The sequence below is a fragment of the Berghia stephanieae genome, chromosome 4 (assembly GCF_034508935.2).
Source record: "Berghia stephanieae isolate SIO BIC M18660-M18661 chromosome 4, UCSD_Bste_1.3, whole genome shotgun sequence".
Taxonomy (NCBI): Eukaryota; Metazoa; Mollusca; class Gastropoda; order Nudibranchia; family Aeolidiidae; genus Berghia; species Berghia stephanieae.
Genome location: NC_088363.1, coordinates 70,222,111 through 70,242,110, shown reverse-complemented (window position 1 = coordinate 70,242,110; position 20,000 = coordinate 70,222,111). Strand labels below are relative to the sequence as shown.

The window sequence follows — 20,000 nt, the reverse complement described above, 5'->3', positions numbered from 1 at the left end:
CCGTTTATGCCATGACCTTGACCTTACTTTAAAGTACCGAAGTAAATAATATTAGACTTTTAAGGCCGCGTTGAAAAGCGTCATTATTGATGGGGTTACTTTGGTAAAAAAAAATAAGCAGAAGTGAACGGAATTTGAGGCAGATTTGGAGACAAATGCAAATGCACTCCTGCTATGTCATTGGGAAAGTCTCCCCTCCCCTCCTCTCTCTCTCTCTCTCTCTCTCTCTCTCTCTCTCTCTCTCTCTAATATATATATATATATATATATATATATATATATATTTATTTTTATATTTATCTATTATATATATATATATATATATATAATATATATATATTATTTTGTATTTGTGTGTGTGTGTGTGTGTGTGTGTGTGTGTGTGTCTGATTGAGGGGGAGTTAGCTGGAACAATGTAGACTGCTCGACAAATTCTTGGAGCGAATTAGTAATTATTTGTTCTCATCTTGTTTTTACTTATTCTCCTACAACATTGTTTCGTCCAGAGTTCCTGGAGTCACCAGAGAGGTTGATTTGAGGTGTCTGGGAGGAATGTACCTCTTTACCAGACTCCTCAAATCAACCTCCCTGATAAATATATATATATATATATATATATATATATATATATATATATATATATATATATATATATATATATATATAGTTTTTGTCAAGATGAGGGTCTTTTAAATCGATCAATATTTGAATGACGAGTTTTCTAGCCATTTTTTTCATATGAGTCTGTCCAGAGTACGACAGTTAACCAGTGCATAATCTATAGTGAGGAGAGGACAAGTTTTGAATGGCCAGGAAATTATTCTGTATCCCAAAATGCAATGTTTCCATGACCTACATTTATTATTATCCCCATTGTGTGATAACAATAATACAATAATGATAACATATCGATCGATTAATACATCGCCCACATTATGTACACTAAATGTCGAGTATCATATTGCCATTTTATTACTCAAGAGACTGCGATTCGATATTATTTCCCATGTAATTGAACGTTTGTGGCACCATGACCGAAAAAAAAAGAGGCGTGTCTATGTTTAACGATTCCTGAAATTATCATTTTTAAATATACATTCTGTTTCGGTGAGTTGTGGGAGGACTAAGTAAATCTTTAAAGCGTGGGAATTAATGGTTTACCTACTCATATCAAACTAAATTAATGATGGTGTAGGTGAGCGAAATGAATACGGTTTCTCTTCTGGTAAAATCTTTAAGAGCTTTGAACGAAGATCAATGATTAAAATTGAAAAAAAAAGCGAAAAGGAAAAAAATCGTTAATGTTTAAAATAGCGCAATGTGCTAAAGCACTTTAAGGGGGAAGAATGATGCCAGCGTTTTGTACTTGGATAATGGAATTGTAAACCCATAACCCAACTCGACTAAGATTTGAATGAGAAAATACATGGCAGTATTGAACGATAGCTATTACAGGATACTGGTGAATGGAAAAGAAGGATCTAGGTTTGAATCCATCCTCATAGCTATTTTTTTTTAATTTTGATTTTTGCTGGTACTTTTCTGATTCTTAATCTCTCTCTCTCTCTCTCTCTCTCTCTCTCTATTTCTCTCTCTGTCTCTCTCGCTCACTCTCTTCTCTCTCTCTCTACTCTCTCTTTTCTCTCACTCTCTCTCTCTCTCTCTCTCTCTCTCTCTCTCTCTCTCTCTCTCTCTCTATCTATATATCTATCTCTATCTATCTCTTTCTTCCCCCTTTCTCTATTTCTCTCTCTTCCTCATCTCTCTCACTTTTTTCTCTCTCTCTCTCGTTCTCTCTCTCTCTCTATCTATCTCTCTCTCTCTCTCTCTCTCTCTCTCTTTCTTTCTTTCTTTCTCTTTCTCTATCTCTCTTTATTCTTGACCATTCTTCTTGAAGCATGAAAACACTCGTCGCCTCATGGAATATTGAATTTCCACTTAAGGAAAACTTCTTCCTCTCCAACTACTGCTGCTGTCAAATCGTTGAGGTTCTCAATGGTATCCCGCCTATCATTGCGACATCCTTAACATGTCCTCGAACGTGCTTGTTGTTGTTCAAGTCAGGACTTAAACTGGGCCTGGCCATAGCATTGATGTTTTGATCTTATGAGAAAGTCTTTACGATCATCGACCAGTGCAGCCGAGTAATGTCCTGCTGTTGTTGGAATTGTTAAAAAAAGGGTTGATATTACACTTTCCAACAAGAATATGGACAATACTAATTCCATTTAATTTGCTCTTCCTTATGTCCGTAATTTTTGCAATGGGGGCACTGTGGCTCAGCGGTAAAGTCTTTGCTTCGTACCCGAAGTTCGATCACCCGCCACTGCGTTGCGTGGCCTTGAGCAAGTCACCTCGCTCTATTTCGATTTGCGGCGCTGCACTGCGGCTGACGCCTGGGTTATCCCAGTCTTCCCTAAGAATAGACCCTAGAGACAAATTTCCCCTATGGGATGAGTAAAGTGAATTTTATTTTATTTTCTATAAATATGTGACCCACCGTCTCAAAGCGGTATTATGCCGGGATGACATGGGTGCTGGGAATTGAATTACAAGACATAGACATGAAACTTGGGAACAATTTCAATTCGTTTGTGTGGAGAATTGAATACAATGTCTTAGATTGCGAAAACTTAAAGGAAAAAAATCAGTATTTGCTATAATTTTGATTCTAAAATCAGGTTTCGGGGTTCAATTCATTCCGTTTTAATTCCGATGGGATTTATCTCATATTTTCACAGATGTCACTCAGCCAACCATTCCGCCATCAAATTTGGTAATATTCCAATCACAAAAGAACATGCTATTCAAGTTTGATACCGCTTTTGTCTTCACGCGCTATGTAACCAACCAGTACTGGATTAAAAACCATTGCAGTGTTTCCGTAAGTGTACATTATGTACATATTGCACGAAATTATAAAAACATAAACCATGAAATAATAGTACTCAACTTTTATAGAAAATAATAGAACTTAATATGAATGGTAATTTTTGTTTACTTTTACATACATGTTTCTTTGTATAATTATATTGAATTTTGGAAGCTGAGGAGTGTCACAACCAATCCGGTGGAATTTTTTTAATGCACATTATATGTCACATTGTGAGTGTGTATGTGTGTGTGTGTGTGTGTGTGTGTGTGTGTGTTTATTTGTGTTCATGTTTAGTTTTGTTTCAGAATATAAATCATCAATTTCTTTTCCCAGAAAAACAGACATTTCAAAGAAGGAATTCTTAAGGAATGAGCATGGGGGTTGAAATCACAGTATAAAGAGGTAGCCCCTTCTCTTTATTCTGTGGTTAAGATCGAGATGGAGACTTGATTTAGAAAGAGATTATGTCGCGTATTTAAAGCCAAGAAACTAGCTGGTTGGTGTTTAGGCTTTAAGCGTGCATGCAAAGGTGTCTTGGCTGTAAACATGCATGCAAAGATTGTCCACACCAACGATATCTAATACAAAGATGTATTGATTACACTTTAACACATTAACTGAGGCAGTCAAGGGGGTTCTAGAAAGGCGTAAAAACAGGTAGCTTATTCGGGATTAGTAATTCACAATTTATAATTCCTTTCGACATTAGGCGATAGGCGGCGCTTTCTACGCGACGTAGCGATTTCCTTCCGGCTCAAGTTTGTAATTAAAATTTGAGATCAGCGTGACATTATTGCCGATGCTATTGCTTATTGCCTTTAAAATTCTTTTATTTCAAGCAACATTGAGCGTGGTCAATGAATATATGGGATCCAATAGGCATAAATGGATCGTATATTTTTGTGTGCTTTGGTAAAAACTTTTTGAATATCCCGCTTCACTCTGTGCAAATTCTTAACTTAATAACATATTACAGGCGTTTATAGCAAATCTGTACTGGACCCAATATACCAAAATAAGAAGCGGCAAAATATTTGATCCTGGGGAAATCAAGCGGGGTGTCCGACGAGGTTGTGTCCTCTCAGCGTGCCTTTTCAACTTATATACAGAATCTATATTCAGAGAAATAGAGATGATGCACGGCTTGTTGTGAATGGAAGAAACATCAATAACTTGAGATATGCAGACGATACAGTACTATTGGCAACAAACAAAGAAGACCTGCAGAAACTAGTAGATGAGACCGATAAGTATGGACTGAAAATTAATATACAGAAAACTAAAATATTGGTATTCATACCAGCAGAAGAAAAACCCAAAGCTATCATAACAGTAGACGGAAAAGTAATAGAACAAGTACAAGCTTATACATACCTCGGCCAGTACATCACAGAAGATGGCAGATCTATTGCAGAGGTCAAAAGAAGGATCAGCATTGCCAAAACAAACTTCATGAAAATGAGAAAAATCCTCACTTGCTTAAAACTATAAACAAAAACAAAATGCGTATGGCTAAATGTTACGTATGGTCCACATTCCTGTATGCCTGTGAAACATGGACCATAACGAAGGAGATAAAAAGAAAAAATGATGCCTTTGAGATGTGGGTATACCGCAGAATTCTGAGAGCACCATGGACCAGAAAGAAATCAAACATTCTTGTTCTTATTGATGCAGGCCAAAGGTCCAGAAAATTGTTGGCAAAAATGAAAATGAGAAAACGGAACTATTATGGACACGTTCGGAGATACAACACCATCCAAAAATCAGTGCTTGAGGGAGAAGTAGTGGCAGAAAGGCACAGGGCAAACCAAAGAAGCCCTGGATAGGAAATGTGGGGGCAACAACTGCAAAAAAGATAATCGGCGTTCCATGGCATTCAATCTCTGTAGGGAGACGGAACTCCGGTAAGGTAAGGCAACATATTATAGAGTGCAATTTGACCTTTTATAACTAGAAACTTGATTCAAAATGCCTACATCGGGAATTATGACATTTAAGCTACCCAGTTAGAATATGATTTCATATAGTTTTGTTTGTTTGTTTTTTGTTTTTTTTTTGTTTTTTTGTTTTGTAGCTTTTTTTTCGGGTTTTTTTCTTTTTCTATTTTTTCTTTGTTTTGCTATTTTTTCTTTCTTCTTTTTCTTCTTCTTCTTCTTCTCCTTTTGTGTGTGTTGATTTGTTTGTTTTGTTCACATTGTTTATTTAGTTGTCGCTGTTCCTCAAACAACTAGAGTGTATGATGTATTTAAAAGGATCTTTTAACCCTTGCATTTGGAATTTCCAATCAGATCCAACTATTTTGCGACTTTTCAAACGCCGCATTTGGGACCGAGATCGAGGATTCAAACACAAGAGCCCCAGAATCCTTTTATTATACCCACGCAATAACCCCGCCCATGTTATTTCTGATTGTCTGGGGGGGGGGGGGGGGGGGTAAAATCTTTTTGGTTATACTTACATTTTTGACCGAAATTAAGGTTTGACTATTTGACCATAAGAATAATTATGGGTGTATATATATATATATATATATATATATATATATATATATATACATATATATATATATATATATATATATATATATATATATATATATATATATATATAAAATAGTTGGATCTGATTGGAAATTCCAAATGCAAGGGTTAAAATATCGTTTTAAATACATCATACACTCTAGTTGTTTGAGGAACAGCGACAACTAAATAAGCAATGTGAACAAAACAAACAAATCAACACACACAAAAGGAGAAGAAGAAGAAGAAGAAAAAGAAGAAAGAAAAAATAGCAAAACAAAGAAAAAATAGAAAAAGAAAAAAACCCGAAAAAAAAGCTACAAAAAAAAACAAAAAAAAAAAACAAAAAACAAACAAACAAAACTATATGAAATCATATTCTAACTGGGTAGCTTAAATGTCATAATTCCCGATGTAGGCATTTTGAATCAAGTTTCTAGTTATAAAAGGTCAAATTGCACTCTATAATATGTTGCCTTACCTTACCGGAGTTCCGTCTCCCTACAGAGATTGAATGCCATGGAACGCCGATTATCTTTTTTGCAGTTGTTGCCCCCACATTTCCTATCCAGGGCTTCTTTGGTTTGCCCTGTGCCTTTCTGCCACCTACTTCTCCCTCAAGCACTGATTTTTGGATGGTGTTGTATCTCCGAACGTGTCCATAATAGTTCCGTTTTCTCATTTTCATTTTTGCCAACAATTTTCTGGACCTTTGGCCTGCATCAATAAGAACAAGAATGTTTGATTTCTTTCTGGTCCATGGTGCTCTCAGAATTCTGCGGTATACCCACATCTCAAAGGCATCATTTTTTCTTTTTATCTCCTTCGTTATGGTCCATGTTTCACAGGCATACAGGAATGTGGACCATACGTAACATTTAGCCATACGCATTTTGTTTTTGTTTATAGTTTTAAGCAAGTGAGGATTTTTCTCATTTTCATGAAGTTTGTTTTGGCAATGCTGATCCTTCTTTTGACCTCTGCAATAGATCTGCCATCTTCTGTGATGTACTGGCCGAGGTATGTATAAGCTTGTACTTGTTCTATTACTTTTCCGTCTACTGTTATGATAGCTTTGGGTTTTTCTTCTGCTGGTATGAATACCAATATTTTAGTTTTCTGTATATTAATTTTCAGTCCATACTTATCGGTCTCATCTACTAGTTTCTGCAGGTCTTCTTTGTTTGTTGCCAATAGTACTGTATCGTCTGCATATCTCAAGTTATTGATGTTTCTTCCATTCACAACAAGCCGTGCATCATCTCTATTTCTCTGAATATAGATTCTGTATATAAGTTGAAAAGGCACGCTGAGAGGACACAACCTCGTCGGACACACCGCTTGATTTACCCAGGATCAAATATTTTGCCGCTTCTTATTTTGGTATATTGGGTCCAGTACAGATTTGCTATCAACGCCTATAATATGTTATTAAGTATATATATATATATATATATATATATATATATATATATATATATATATATATATATGTCTATGTGTGTGTACGTGTGTGTCTGTCTGTGGTAGAGAGAGGGAGAAACTGTGTGTGTGTATGTGTGTGTGTGTGTGGGTATGTGTGCAATAGAGAGAGAGAGAGAGAGAGAGAGAGAGAGTTAGTGAGGACACAATAGAGAAAGAACGAAAGAGAGAAAGAGTGAGAGAGAAGGAAAGAAAGAAAGAAAGAAAGAAAAAGAGATAGATAGATAGAGAGAGAGAGAGAGAGAGAGAGAGAGAGAGAGAGAGAGAGAGAAAACTCTTTTCGATGGAATATTAAGACTCAATCACCTCTCTGGCCGTAAGAGATGAGTACAAAATGAATCCTATTGAATCCCGTTGTATGCAGTGCAAAGTTTAGTTCTTGGAAATGGCACTTTACCCACATTTTCTCACCATACTAAAGTTTAAAATGGGTACCCAACTGTGACGTTGTTGTTGTCGAAAAAAATCTAACAACTTCTTGTCTTTTCCATCCTACATAGTGAGTGTTACATTTTGATTGGGACATCTTGTTTCATTATAATGTGGATTTTGTTCTATGTAAAAGCTTTTTTTAACGAGCTATCTCTACACGTGAATAAATTATAGTAATCCTTCGGAGTCATTAGACCCATAGATCCGGAATTTATCGCGGTTTATACAGCATGAAATGGACAATAGCAATTGCTTTCCACCTTTTGGATATGAGGTTAGTCTATCGCAAAGTATTTTCAGCCAGATCTAACAGACCGCGCTACCTAATCACAGCTGGATGGACAAGAGGCTCAGAAAAATACTCTCGACGGCATCCGGGATCGATCTCAGTCAATTTGGTTGTGAAGCGACTGCTTTACCAACTGAGCCCTCAGAACCTCTTGAGCCATCGAGACCAGTTGAACTATCGGAACCCCTAGAATAGATAATACTACAGAGCATTATCTAAATATGAAAATTAGTCATACAGCAATAATGCAGACTTACACATAAGTGTCAAAACTGTGACGTACATTGTTGCAAATATTTATTTTTTTTAAAAATGACAACAAAAAGTTGAAACTTAAATGACAAAAGCAAACACCAGCCCAACCCTACATTTCTCAAGAGGGAAAATAAAATCAATATGTTGCTGACTGCGACAAAAAATCCTGGCCGATGAAGCCTGTCATATTTCATTTATTGTTTTTAATACGTTGTCGGTGTTCATTCACGTGATGATAAAGGGGAAACCTGAAACGTCTCGATACCACCGTTAACGTCTTCAAATAACAACTCTATACCACATCTCGAGACAGGGATGATCGTAAACAACCATTGAGTTACCTCGTAATTTGATTATGAAAGAAGAAAAGACATTTGTGATCGTAAACAACACCCTTAAACCCTCTCTCTATTGTTCTTTGTTTGCCACACGATCTGCTCTTATGTTGGCTCAAACCAATATTCGCCCCCCCCCCTCCCCCTCCCTTCCTTTCCCGTTCTGTGTGTTTGTATTTGTATATTGTGAGTGTATGTGTCTGCTTGTGCTTGATTTTTTGTGTGGAATGATTTATGTGTTTGGTTTTGTTTTGCTTTCCTTTTTGTTTGTTTGTTTTTGTGTGCGTGTTTTGAAACAGAGAGAGAAAAAAGAAAGGGAGATAGATAGATATCTATATATAGATAGATAAATGGAGATAGATAGATAGATAGATAGATAGATAGATAGATAGATAGATAGATAGATAGATAGATAGATAGATAGATAGATAGATAGATAGCTGGATAGATAGGCAGTTAGATAGATAGATAGATAGATAGATAGATAGATAGATAGATAGATAGATAGATAGATAGATAGATAGATAGATAGATAGATAGATAGATAGGTAGGTAGGTAGGTAAGTAGATGAGTGGGTGACAAAGAGTGAATAAGATAGATAGATAGATAGATAGATAGATAGATAGACAGATAGATAGATAGATATGAGGGAGGAGAGACGGAAATCTTCTTGTAAATGTAGGGCGTGAAGACAAATTGGAAAGATGAGAGAGAGAGAGAGAGAGACAGATAGATAGATAGATAGATAGATAGATAGATAGATAGATAGATAGATAGAAGTGTGAGAGAGAGAGTGTGTGTGTGTGCGTGTGTGTGTGTGTGTGTGTGGATTGCGGTGCATGGAAAGAAAATTGTCAATGATGTATATATTGAGAATAGGTAAGTGGGAGACTAGAAAAAGAAGAGATACCAAAATAAGTTATATTGAACACGGGGCAGCAAGCCACAAAGATAGGTGGAGAGCGCGGGGGAGGGACGGGGGTGGGGGTGGGGGGGGGGGAATAGGAGAAAGAATAGATGAAATAGCCTATATCGATAAATCATGATTAAAAAAGCAATTGGACACAGAAGAAACTTCGAAAAATCACTGGGTGCAAAACAATTTATTCTTTATTTTAAAGAAAGATACACTTCCGTAAATAGAATTCAACCATGCAACAAGTTAAACCAAAATGTTGTTTTAACAAGAGATTTGTGGTCAAAACACGTCAGATCGCGTATTGATGTAGGTGTCTTAGGCAGAAAAATTGTGGCAAACCATTTTATATCATTCCACATAGTAAAAAAAAACTCATGCATTTTGGACAAATAAGTGATTAGCCCACAGTTTAAAATATAAAGAACGATTAAGGCTGTGTACAGTAAACTATTGCTCGATTTATTTATTCAACCAAGATCCCCCCCCCCCCCCCCTTACCTTTTCCACACTAAATGACCATTCAAATTGCCCTATTCACGCCTGGAAGGTGTTATGAAACATCAAATAGAGATATTCGTTTGACAAGATAATTGTCTCATAGGACAGATTGGCGGTTTATTGATGATTGAATGAATGGATAAACGATAAATCGATTAATCTTATCAAATAATTGTTAAATTAATTCATCGATTAATGAATGGTGGATCATTGGATCTGTCTAAAGCTGGCGTGATTAACTGGATTTATTATGTGTGATTTTATAGTTACATATCTTATATCGTAGAATACTTTCACATTGGTGTCCCTAGATCATCACTGCTCTACTCTGGAAAAAAACACATTCAAGAATTGTTGGCCATAAAATTCTTATTGATCAATCAATAAAAAACCCTCATCTTGTCAAAAACTCCCAATTCTGAGACTCCCTTGAAGAATTATTTCAGTTGAGTGATATTTGAAGGTGGTTTCTGGCCAAACTTTTTTAAAAATGTGTTTTATTTAACAGTTAACTGCCGTACTCTGAGAAAACACGTATTTAATCATTTGGCTACAAAACTCATCCTTCGCATATCGATTTGGTTGACAGATGGATGGTGGATTAAATGGATGAGTGAATGGACGCAAATCGGGTAGATCGGTCAACAAACGGTTAGATTGATGACTACATTGAAAGACATATAAATGAATGGGTTAATTGATGAATGAATTCAATGGATAGTAAGTAGATGAGTTGATTAATGGACAATTAGGCAGAGAACTCCTACCTGATATCCCTTCATAAGACCACCACAGAGACCACAAGTTCTTGTCGCCTGTCAAGGAAGCAAACAGATCATGCATACAGTAAAATGGTCAGAAATAAAAATGAAAACAATGTGCTATGGTCAAGTACCAGAAAAGAAAAGTGAAGCATGAACTAAATAAGCAAATAAGTAGAATAGAATCACATTGAGAGGTAGTGGATTCAACTGATTGTTTTTTGTCGTGCGCAGAAAAGAAAGAGATTGGTGTTGGATTGATTTCTTGGGGGCAATCGATTGTTTATAACTATAATACCATGAAGAGTGCTCATCTTTTTATTTTTGGACAAACTCTCCCAACTCTTTATTCAATTTCAAACTTCGACAAATTTCAAGACTACCTGTAAAATGAATGGCGTTTACAGAAAAATTGATGTGTCTTCGTTTTAAAAAAACAGAAAGAAAAAGAAAACAAACAAAACACAAAAATAAACACATACACAAACACAGCAAAGTGTCAAGAGCAAACCAAGAGCTTAAAAATTGGACGAGCATGAACACCATAATACCCCCAAAAGGTTTGGGAAGTTATAGATAATAAAAGTATATTATAACAATATGATATTGTGTTTTGTGTGCCAAGACATCTACACAAAGAATTCAATGAAGAGCTCAGGGAGAAAACTACAGATGTCCACATTTTGAAATGTTTGTGACTTGAACCCCCCCCCCCCTTTCCCTTTTGAGGGATGTCATCACTGGTCTAATATTTCCCTCTATAAATAGAACGGCGAAAAATTACAATCATTAAAGAGTTATAGTTGTATTTTTTCCGCTGTTCTGTTTATAGAGGGAACATTTAGCCACTGAGATTACTTAAAGGGGACAGTCACAAACATTTCAAAGATGGACACTTGTAGTTTTCCCCATGTACCCTTCAAATGCTTGTCAGGGATAATATAACACAGACTATATTCGGCAACCCATCAAACCAAATCGTCAAATTGCACGTGCCATTCTAGTATAAATGAAACAGAAATAAGGAAATACATTAAGCCATAACCATATCGACACATGTAGCTACAACACAGATTTGAAAGCAACCAATTGAACAAAAAATCATCATGACTCATTCCTAAATTATTTTAAAGTACATAGAGTGCACGACACGCAAAAACTAGCAGAATAGAGTGAGTTTTTTTTTTAAAGTAAAGAGGAATCATTGCCCTTTGTGCATCAATAAGAGATAAGATGTCGAGAAATAATTGCGGAGATATTCGAACAGGAGAAGGTGTAATATGTCACGATGCCGAGAAAAATAATGCAAATTATAATAATATTATGTGGAGAGATGATTTAATATGACTATGGAATTGATTGCTTCCGTCTTATAGCGTGGTGTCTGTGGCTCAACGATACGATGCCTCTTCTTGTAGCAAAATCAAGCCATGTTGTGCGTGGTCAGTGATGAAATGGGTTTTAGAAATAAGCCCGTTATGTACTTGGGTGAGACACTTTACACGCATGACCCCACTCGACTCAGGGCTGAATATGTATCTGGCTACCGGCAGTAACCGTTGTTGTAAGAGTGCTGTTACAATAAGAACGCATAACAGACGACTATTACTTTATGGAATAGAAGCTTGATTCCACATGGCCCGCTCGGCTAATAACTGAATAATTGTGACGCGCATTCAGCATGGCGAGTACGCAGATTGAGTGGAAGATTGTTGATTAAAGTTAAATGTAGACTTATAAAACTACGTCAATCAGTTTGACAGTGATGCATCAAGAGGACGGAGAGACAAATCAATTAGACCATATGTGATATGTATTTGGACAAATCAACAGATGGACAGACAAACAGGTAGATACAAACATACACACAAACTCACACACACACACCATATATAATATATATATATATATATATATATATATATATATATATATATATATATACTCTGGCGATAGTAAATATATGTAGCGATTAATAGAAAAATAGATTGATAGAAATAGATTGATAAGAGATAGAGCTATAGAGACATATAGATAGATATTTAGATAGATAGATAGATAGATAGACAGCGAGATAGATAGATAGATAGATAGATAGATAGATAGATAGATAGATAGATAGATAGAAAGACAGAGAGATAGATAGATAGATAGATAGATAGATAGATAGTAGATAGATAGATAGATAGATAGATAGATAGATAGATGATAGATAGATAGATTGATAGATAGATAGATGGATGGATATATATATATATATATATATATATTATATATATATATATATATATATATATATAGATGGAGAGATGGAAAGAGAAGAATATGATAGAAAGAATGCTTGCTTTAAAAAATCAATTGTATAACTACGCTACTGCGAAAATATTAGGTTTTGCTCCAAATAAGCTGTAAAATAAATCACACTCACTAAGGACGAATTGCATTGTTAAATAAAGCTATTGATTATACAATTTATATATCAATACATGAATACATGGCGCAGCATGAGCTAAAACTAAATAAATGTTTCCTTTTAGCGTTTTTGTTTCACAATTTGTGATCAAATCTACGCTGTTGTGAGTTTTAACGAGTAAGAAAACAAATAATTGACGAACACGATTGGAATATAACAAGACTGGATACACGAGTAACGTATCTATTTACTCCACTTGACGGCGATTTAAGCATAAAATTGGCGCAATTTAACCTAAAAATCGAGTTGGAAAAAAGTTTCCGTCACCAAATAACCGCTTCACTCATATTAGGCATTTGAAATACGAATATCTATATTATGATGGCAATACAAATAATGTTGGGGGTTTTGATTTTTTAAACGCTAATGGCATCACAGGAACATACATTATTATATGCAAAGAACACAAGACCATGTTATAAACAGTTCTGAATATAGACGTAGTTCGTCTAAATTGCACCTACTGGTCCTAATTCCATCAGTTTCATTAAGCATTTATTCTTGTGTATATTGTTTATTGCAAATGTTTTAACTGAAAAAGAATCAATAAAAATTACCCCGCCTATAATTCAAATTAAGGTAATTTATTTTGGGCATGTTCCATATCAATATAATAGTTGCATTGTTTAGTGAACGATGCGGCATGATCACACCAAAAGCGCTGAAAAAATATAATTCAGTAAATAGTCTTGTAAGTCTTCATCTATAGAGATAGGCTCTGTCCCTATCTTATTAGAGTATATTTCGTGTTTTTATATGAAAGATATCTGTTGCTTGATTATTGCTGATCAGAGTTGTCAGATCGTACAATGGATGCTTCCGCCTAATGGTCATGTGATCTCTTGTTGCTATGTAAGCAAGTTATTGATATAGATGCTTTTTAAAAAAACTATTGTCTTGTAGTACGAGTCCCGGGTTATTCAATCAACATACTCTTTTTAAAATTACACCAGTTATCGTATATTTTATTTTAGTTGAAATTTTCAGTTGTATTATCTTTTACTCGAAAATTTAAAATAAAGTACATTTTGCCCCTGATATCAACCGATAACTATGAATCGACGACCTAAAGCCACCTTAAGTACTTGCCAATCACCCGGAGCAAACAGACCACAGATCCTGAGCATCACTCACACTTTTAACGAAGACGATTGAAAAAAACTAGTGTCGCCAGGTGTTGCGATTTAATTCCTTCATCTGTGTGTCAAACATTGTGATAAATACTCACTACCAGTGGGACGGACCTATTTGTCTATTTAACATGTACCAAAGGTCGATGCGGAATGGGCATGGTCTATATTAACTTTCCATGTGCTCGAGGTCATTGGTCACATTGCAAAATGTGCTCAAAGTTACCTACATAGTGAAAAGTGTTCACATATTTTGAACTATTTAACATTACGATTGGTCATTGTGTTCAGCTTGACACATGGGTATATTTACAACTTTCATAAATGTTCATAAATGTCCAATCGTTGGACAGCAACAAATCACGTGATTGATGACTCGGTTGGACGAAAACATGAATATAGATCGCTCCCATTAAGGAAGGTTTGCCAGTTGACTGGAAATAGATAATGAAGGGTACGGACGGGCATGATGGCAGGACATAATATTCCAATTCGTTAATGCTTAGTCACGCTCGAACCATAAATTTATCACTTTGTAATTTCATTTAAAAAACAACAACAAAAACAAATCCTGAACACTGCAAGTGTTCATGCCTTTGTATTTTGATTATATACATAAGAAACCTGATCTCGATAACCTATGAGATCCATGTCAGAATGGATCGTGATAAGATCGCTTTTCACACTATGTTTTGTTTTTATTTAATCTGGCACATGTTAACGAACTGGTCACTTTCAACTACAATCTCAAAATTTGATTCAACTGGCTCTTTCAATCAGTTTTAGTTTTATACTCAATTTTTCTAAGAGACCATCAACAGTTAGCGCGTCTCGTGTCTTGCGTTGAAGAGACAGCTTCGGAGCTACAGGACGAGTGAAGTTGTTTTTTTCTTTTCTGGGAAACCCACAAAAATGCAAACTTGCTAAATCCGCAGCAGATTTTTTCCAGTTCATAAAAAGGTTTTGCTTTAGACCACAGAAAACTGCTCTCACAAGATCACAACCAAATTCTCATTCAATCAATGTATGAAATCTTTGTCTGTCACCTTAAAAAAGGGACTGTGATCAAATCGATATGTTGAACACTTAAATGCTCAACAATGAAGTAATAATTAACATGGATGGGTGCCTGTTTGTAAAAGGCTTTATTTCAAATATTGCGGGTCTCCTACTAGCAAAAACTTTTTATGAACTGGAAAAAATATGCTGCGGATTGAAGGGACCTAAAACAATTTCAAAACGTGCATGAAATGCATGTTCACATTTATACAGATTGCACAAGCTGCATTTTTGTCGTTGTATATCTGGTAACATAACCCTACCGTAAACGTTGAGATTTTTCATGTGAGAGAATGTAAACAAAGTGATATATGATATTGTTTATCCATATCAATCAAGCATGTCGTTGCTTTTGTTTTGACATTTCAAAACCACACGGTTTCCTGGTTTAACTAGAAAGAATCAATCAAAAATAAGTGACAAGTTTTCTTCTGTTCCTGTTCTGCTCTTCTGACATCCATCTTCCCTGTAATATTTCAACGTCATCTCCGTGCAAAAAATTTACGTCATTTCAGCGCATTGAAAGGGAAGACGGAACACGTGCAAAGAGAGAAATAAATAATAAGAAGCTTTTGCATAGAGAAATGACCCCTAACATTGTGAAAACCTCAACCAACAACAAGTCTTAAAATATAAGACGAGACATGACGCTATTACAATTATTTTAATCAGAGACAACAGTTACCGGCAGACATTCTTATCATTATTACGCTTGAATCGGTTGAAAAATATGAATAAAGAGCCTTCTCTGAGGACTCAACTTTGCGGCGCCCATAGGGGGACTCGAACCATAGCCTTACTGATTTGGAGCCAAATCTTGGGCCGATGATGAACTTTTTCTATAACAACGTAACTTCAAATTGAGACCAACTGATTTCAAGTTTATACTTTGCTAAAACCTAACTGTGTATAAACTTTAGTTACTTCTTTATTCAAAAGTTTTGAGCGAATCCCGAAATGTGAACAACATGAAGGCCTTTAAAATTTGATTACAATCCATATTATAATAGTTATCTAAAATCTTCAGAAGTAGAGATAAAAGCAATTAATCCTCAGTCCAGGACTATCGATACACAAACAAGACCACAAAGCCGGTGTCACCATGCTAGATCCTCGTGTCACCTCAACGTAAATCAATGGGAAGATCCAATGAAAACAATAAAGGCCTTCAAATAACAACAACTGCCCGCGTCTCATTAGTTGTGTGTACTTTAGAGAGATGCAGTTTGAAAAAGAGCTCCTATTCGATAAGCCGTTCAGCTTTTAACTTGTATATCCCGGGTTCGAGGACTGCTCTTTCCCTCATCTAAAAATAACACGTATTTAAAATGTTGGCCAGAACACTCTTCCTTCAAATCTCGATTAAGATGGCCCTCGTTTTCTCATCAACTCTCAAACCTGAAACTTTAAGATCAATATTCGAAGGACGAGTTCTCAGGCAAAAAAATTAAAAGTGCTTTTTCAGATTACGAAGGTTCTGTGGGCAGCGCAAAGTTGAGTCATCTAAAAGGACTTTTATTCATATTTTCCAACCACACTTGTGTGTATAATAAGTGCCTAGCTGATGACAATTACAGTGGCTCCTTATAGGCGTGTTATATCACACGATAGTTGTAAAATTTTACTGGCAGTTGGCTTGGGACACCGTGTAAGGATCTTTGAGCTCAGTCAGTGGATATTACGAAATTTTAAAAGCCTCACGTTTTTAAAAATGATTGAGGTACTTGCAATACATTTCACTTAACATTAACATGTGTGCCGAAATTCACAAACATTTTATATTGATGGATACGAAGAGAACGATGTACATTTAGATTTGTTGTGAAAAAAAAAATTAAGTGTAAAAATAGATGGACACTAGAAAGGTGATACCAGATATCGGCATTACACTTGAGCAGTATTTTTTCAACAACTGCCCTTCAGCAGGATTTAAAATACGACATAAATGATGAATGATTAACTAAAGTAATAGACAACTGAATAAATAGATAGATAAATAGAGATTTGGGGGAAAAGAGCAGACGGATACCCTCAAAGGAGGTAGCACAGAACGAGACTAATGAACAGCGAAGACATTGACAGAGCTCAGCCATAATATTATAGCCATTGACGGAAGGGCATCCAGGACATCCTTGTGGGAGGTTATGTCCGGAAAAAATACACCATGAGAGAGAGAGAGAGAGAGAGAGAGAGAGAGAGAGAGAGAGAGAAAGAGAGAGAGAGAGAGAGGCAGAGAGAGAGAGAGACAAAGAGAGAGACAGAGACAGAGAGAGATGGGTTGAGGAGGGAGGAAAGCGAGGGAGGGGAGAGAATAGGCAGACAGACAGGTTGACGGACAGGTATAATTTTTTAGAAAGAAAGATAGATAGATAAATAGATAGATAGATAGATAGATAGATAGATAGATAGATAGATAGATAGATAGATAGATAGATAAATAGATAGATAGATGGATAGATGGATAGATGGATGGATAGATAGATAGATATATGGGTAGATGGATAGATAGATGGATAGATAGGTAGCTAGATGGATGGATAATACTGATAGATAGATAGACAGATAGATAGATAGAAGGTAGACAGATAGATAGATTGACAGACAGATAGAAAGCTAGATAGATAGATAGATAGATAGATAGATAGATAGATAGGATAGGTAGATAAATAGATAGATAGATAGATAGATAGATAGATAGATAGATAGATACTGACAAATGCATAAGTGAATAAAATAGACTTAGGAATAGATAGATAAACAGATATATACATCGATATCTAACAGATAGAAAACAGATATGTATAAACTAATAATAATAATGATAATAATAATAAATAATAATAATAATAATAATAATAATAATATATAATAATAATAATAATAATAATACAAAATAATAATAAAATAATAATAATGATGATGATGATGATGATGATGCTGATGATGATGATAATAATATAATATAAATATATAATATAATAATATATATATAATATATAGTAGGTTGAAATATAGATAGATAGATAGATAGATAGATAGGTAGATAGATAGATATACAGATAGATAGACTAATAGATAGATAGACATATAGATAGATAGATAGATAGATAGATAGATAGATAGATAGATAGATAGATAGATAGATAGATAGATAGATAGATAGATAGATAGGTAGATAGATAGATAGATAGATAGACAGACAGATAAAAAAAATATAGACCGACATGTGAATTGATAGATCGGTAGATAGGTAGATTTATTGATGAATGGATAGATAGATAGATAGATAGATAGATAGATAGAAGGGTAGATATATAGATAGATAGATAAATAGATAGATAGATAGATAGATAGATAGATAGATAGATAGATAGATAGATAGATAGATAGAGGTAGATAGATAGATAGATAGATAGAAGATAGATAGATAGATAGATAGAAGGTATAGATAGATAGATAGATAGATAGAAAAGATAGATAGATAGATAGAAGGGTAGATAGATAGATAGATAAATAGATAGATAGATAGATAGATAGATAGATAGATAGATAGATAGATAGATAAATAGGCAAATAGGCATTGCCATAACTCAGGGGGATAACTGAATTACAAACAACACGTCGGAGACTTAATCACACCATTGAGAGCGACATTCAACAATAAATAACTTTATTGATCATACATCCAACACCAGAAATCACATCAATTACCACGCTCAAATAGACAACTCGTGCAGGCACAATTGTTTACACTATAGATATTATAATAATACCCGTCATTATTTTCATTACGGCTATTATCATCGTTGTTATCGTTTGATAAATCCTGGGAGACTAGTGGATGAGATTGAAATAACACGTAATTTTGATTAGTGGCGATAGGGTAGAACTGACATAGTTATTAGAAATGTATATATGGATTCCGTCGGGGTTGTGGCAAAAACAAAGTCAGATAAAATACAAAGTAGTCGGTCAGGGTGTCAAACTTCTGGTAAAGGTAACCTTATTATGTTAATCAACACACACGTGTTCATCAGTTAGTAAGCAGAATGTCGTAAATTCAAGAATTTTTATGATAATACTAATTTGTATCCACAAATAGTGTTCAGAGGTGCTTTACAACAGTTTTTTTTTTGGTCTCACATAAGTTCATACATTCGACTACAAATTCACCACAACAGTCACACACGAAGTTCACATAAACACTATAAGCAGAATGAAAAAGATTGGTTTTTAAATGCTGTTTCAAGACAGGTAGACTTTCCCATTGTCCGGTTTTAGGTGGTAAGAATTCCATACGATTGGAGCCGAAAATACAAAGTAGCAAACTTTGTTCTTGGGAGGTTTTCTCCATTAGCGAAGAACTGGCGGATCGCAGAGATCGAGTTGGTTTATACTCCCTCTCACAAGGCATTCAAGGCATTCAGGTGATGCATGGTGAAGGCAATTGTAAGCAAAACGGCATCTAGACATGATGCAAGTCGCTCTTTTGTTTCTTCAATGTTTTTTTTAATGAAATGGGATTATATAACTGGGTATCATCGGCATAGAGATGATGACTGAGACAGAAGGTCGCGATGATGTTGCTTAAGGGCTTTGTGTACATTGTGAAAATAAAAGGGTCAAGCACTGAAACCTGTGGAACGCCAAATTGCAGCTTTGTTGATTATATAAGGGAATCATTTATGACAACTCGCTGTGGCCTGTTTAGTAGATAGTATGAAAACCATTCTACAGCTTTGTCTCCGATTCCAAAGAGCCTCTGGGCTTATTGTTGCAATTGAAATACCCTCAAACCAATGCAAAATGGTATTCATTACAAAAATGTTGAAACAATCCCATAATTGAGTTCGGATATCAGACCTACAAATCTGTGCACTTAGCCCCAATTCAATCCAATCCCATCCAATAGATATAGATACCCACTGTCCAAATTTTAAACTCTATACGAATGAAATACATCGATTCT

At 35.2% G+C, this 20,000-nt stretch overlaps 1 protein-coding gene across 2 annotated transcripts in view; it reads right to left on the bottom strand.

The window, feature by feature from the left end:
* The window catches only part of LOC144971138 (carbonic anhydrase-related protein 10-like), a 136,465-nt gene that overhangs the window by 47,875 nt on the left and 68,590 nt on the right, over window positions 1–20,000 (bottom strand). The window contains exon 3 of one of the 2 annotated variants that reach the window (XM_078911578.1): window positions 10,376–10,423. The exons of the other annotated variant lie outside the window; for it this stretch is intronic. Within the exon in view, the coding sequence (XP_078767704.1) occupies window positions 10,376–10,423 (48 nt within the window). The remainder of the gene's footprint in view (window positions 1–10,375; window positions 10,424–20,000) is intronic. 2 annotated transcript variants of the gene reach the window in all.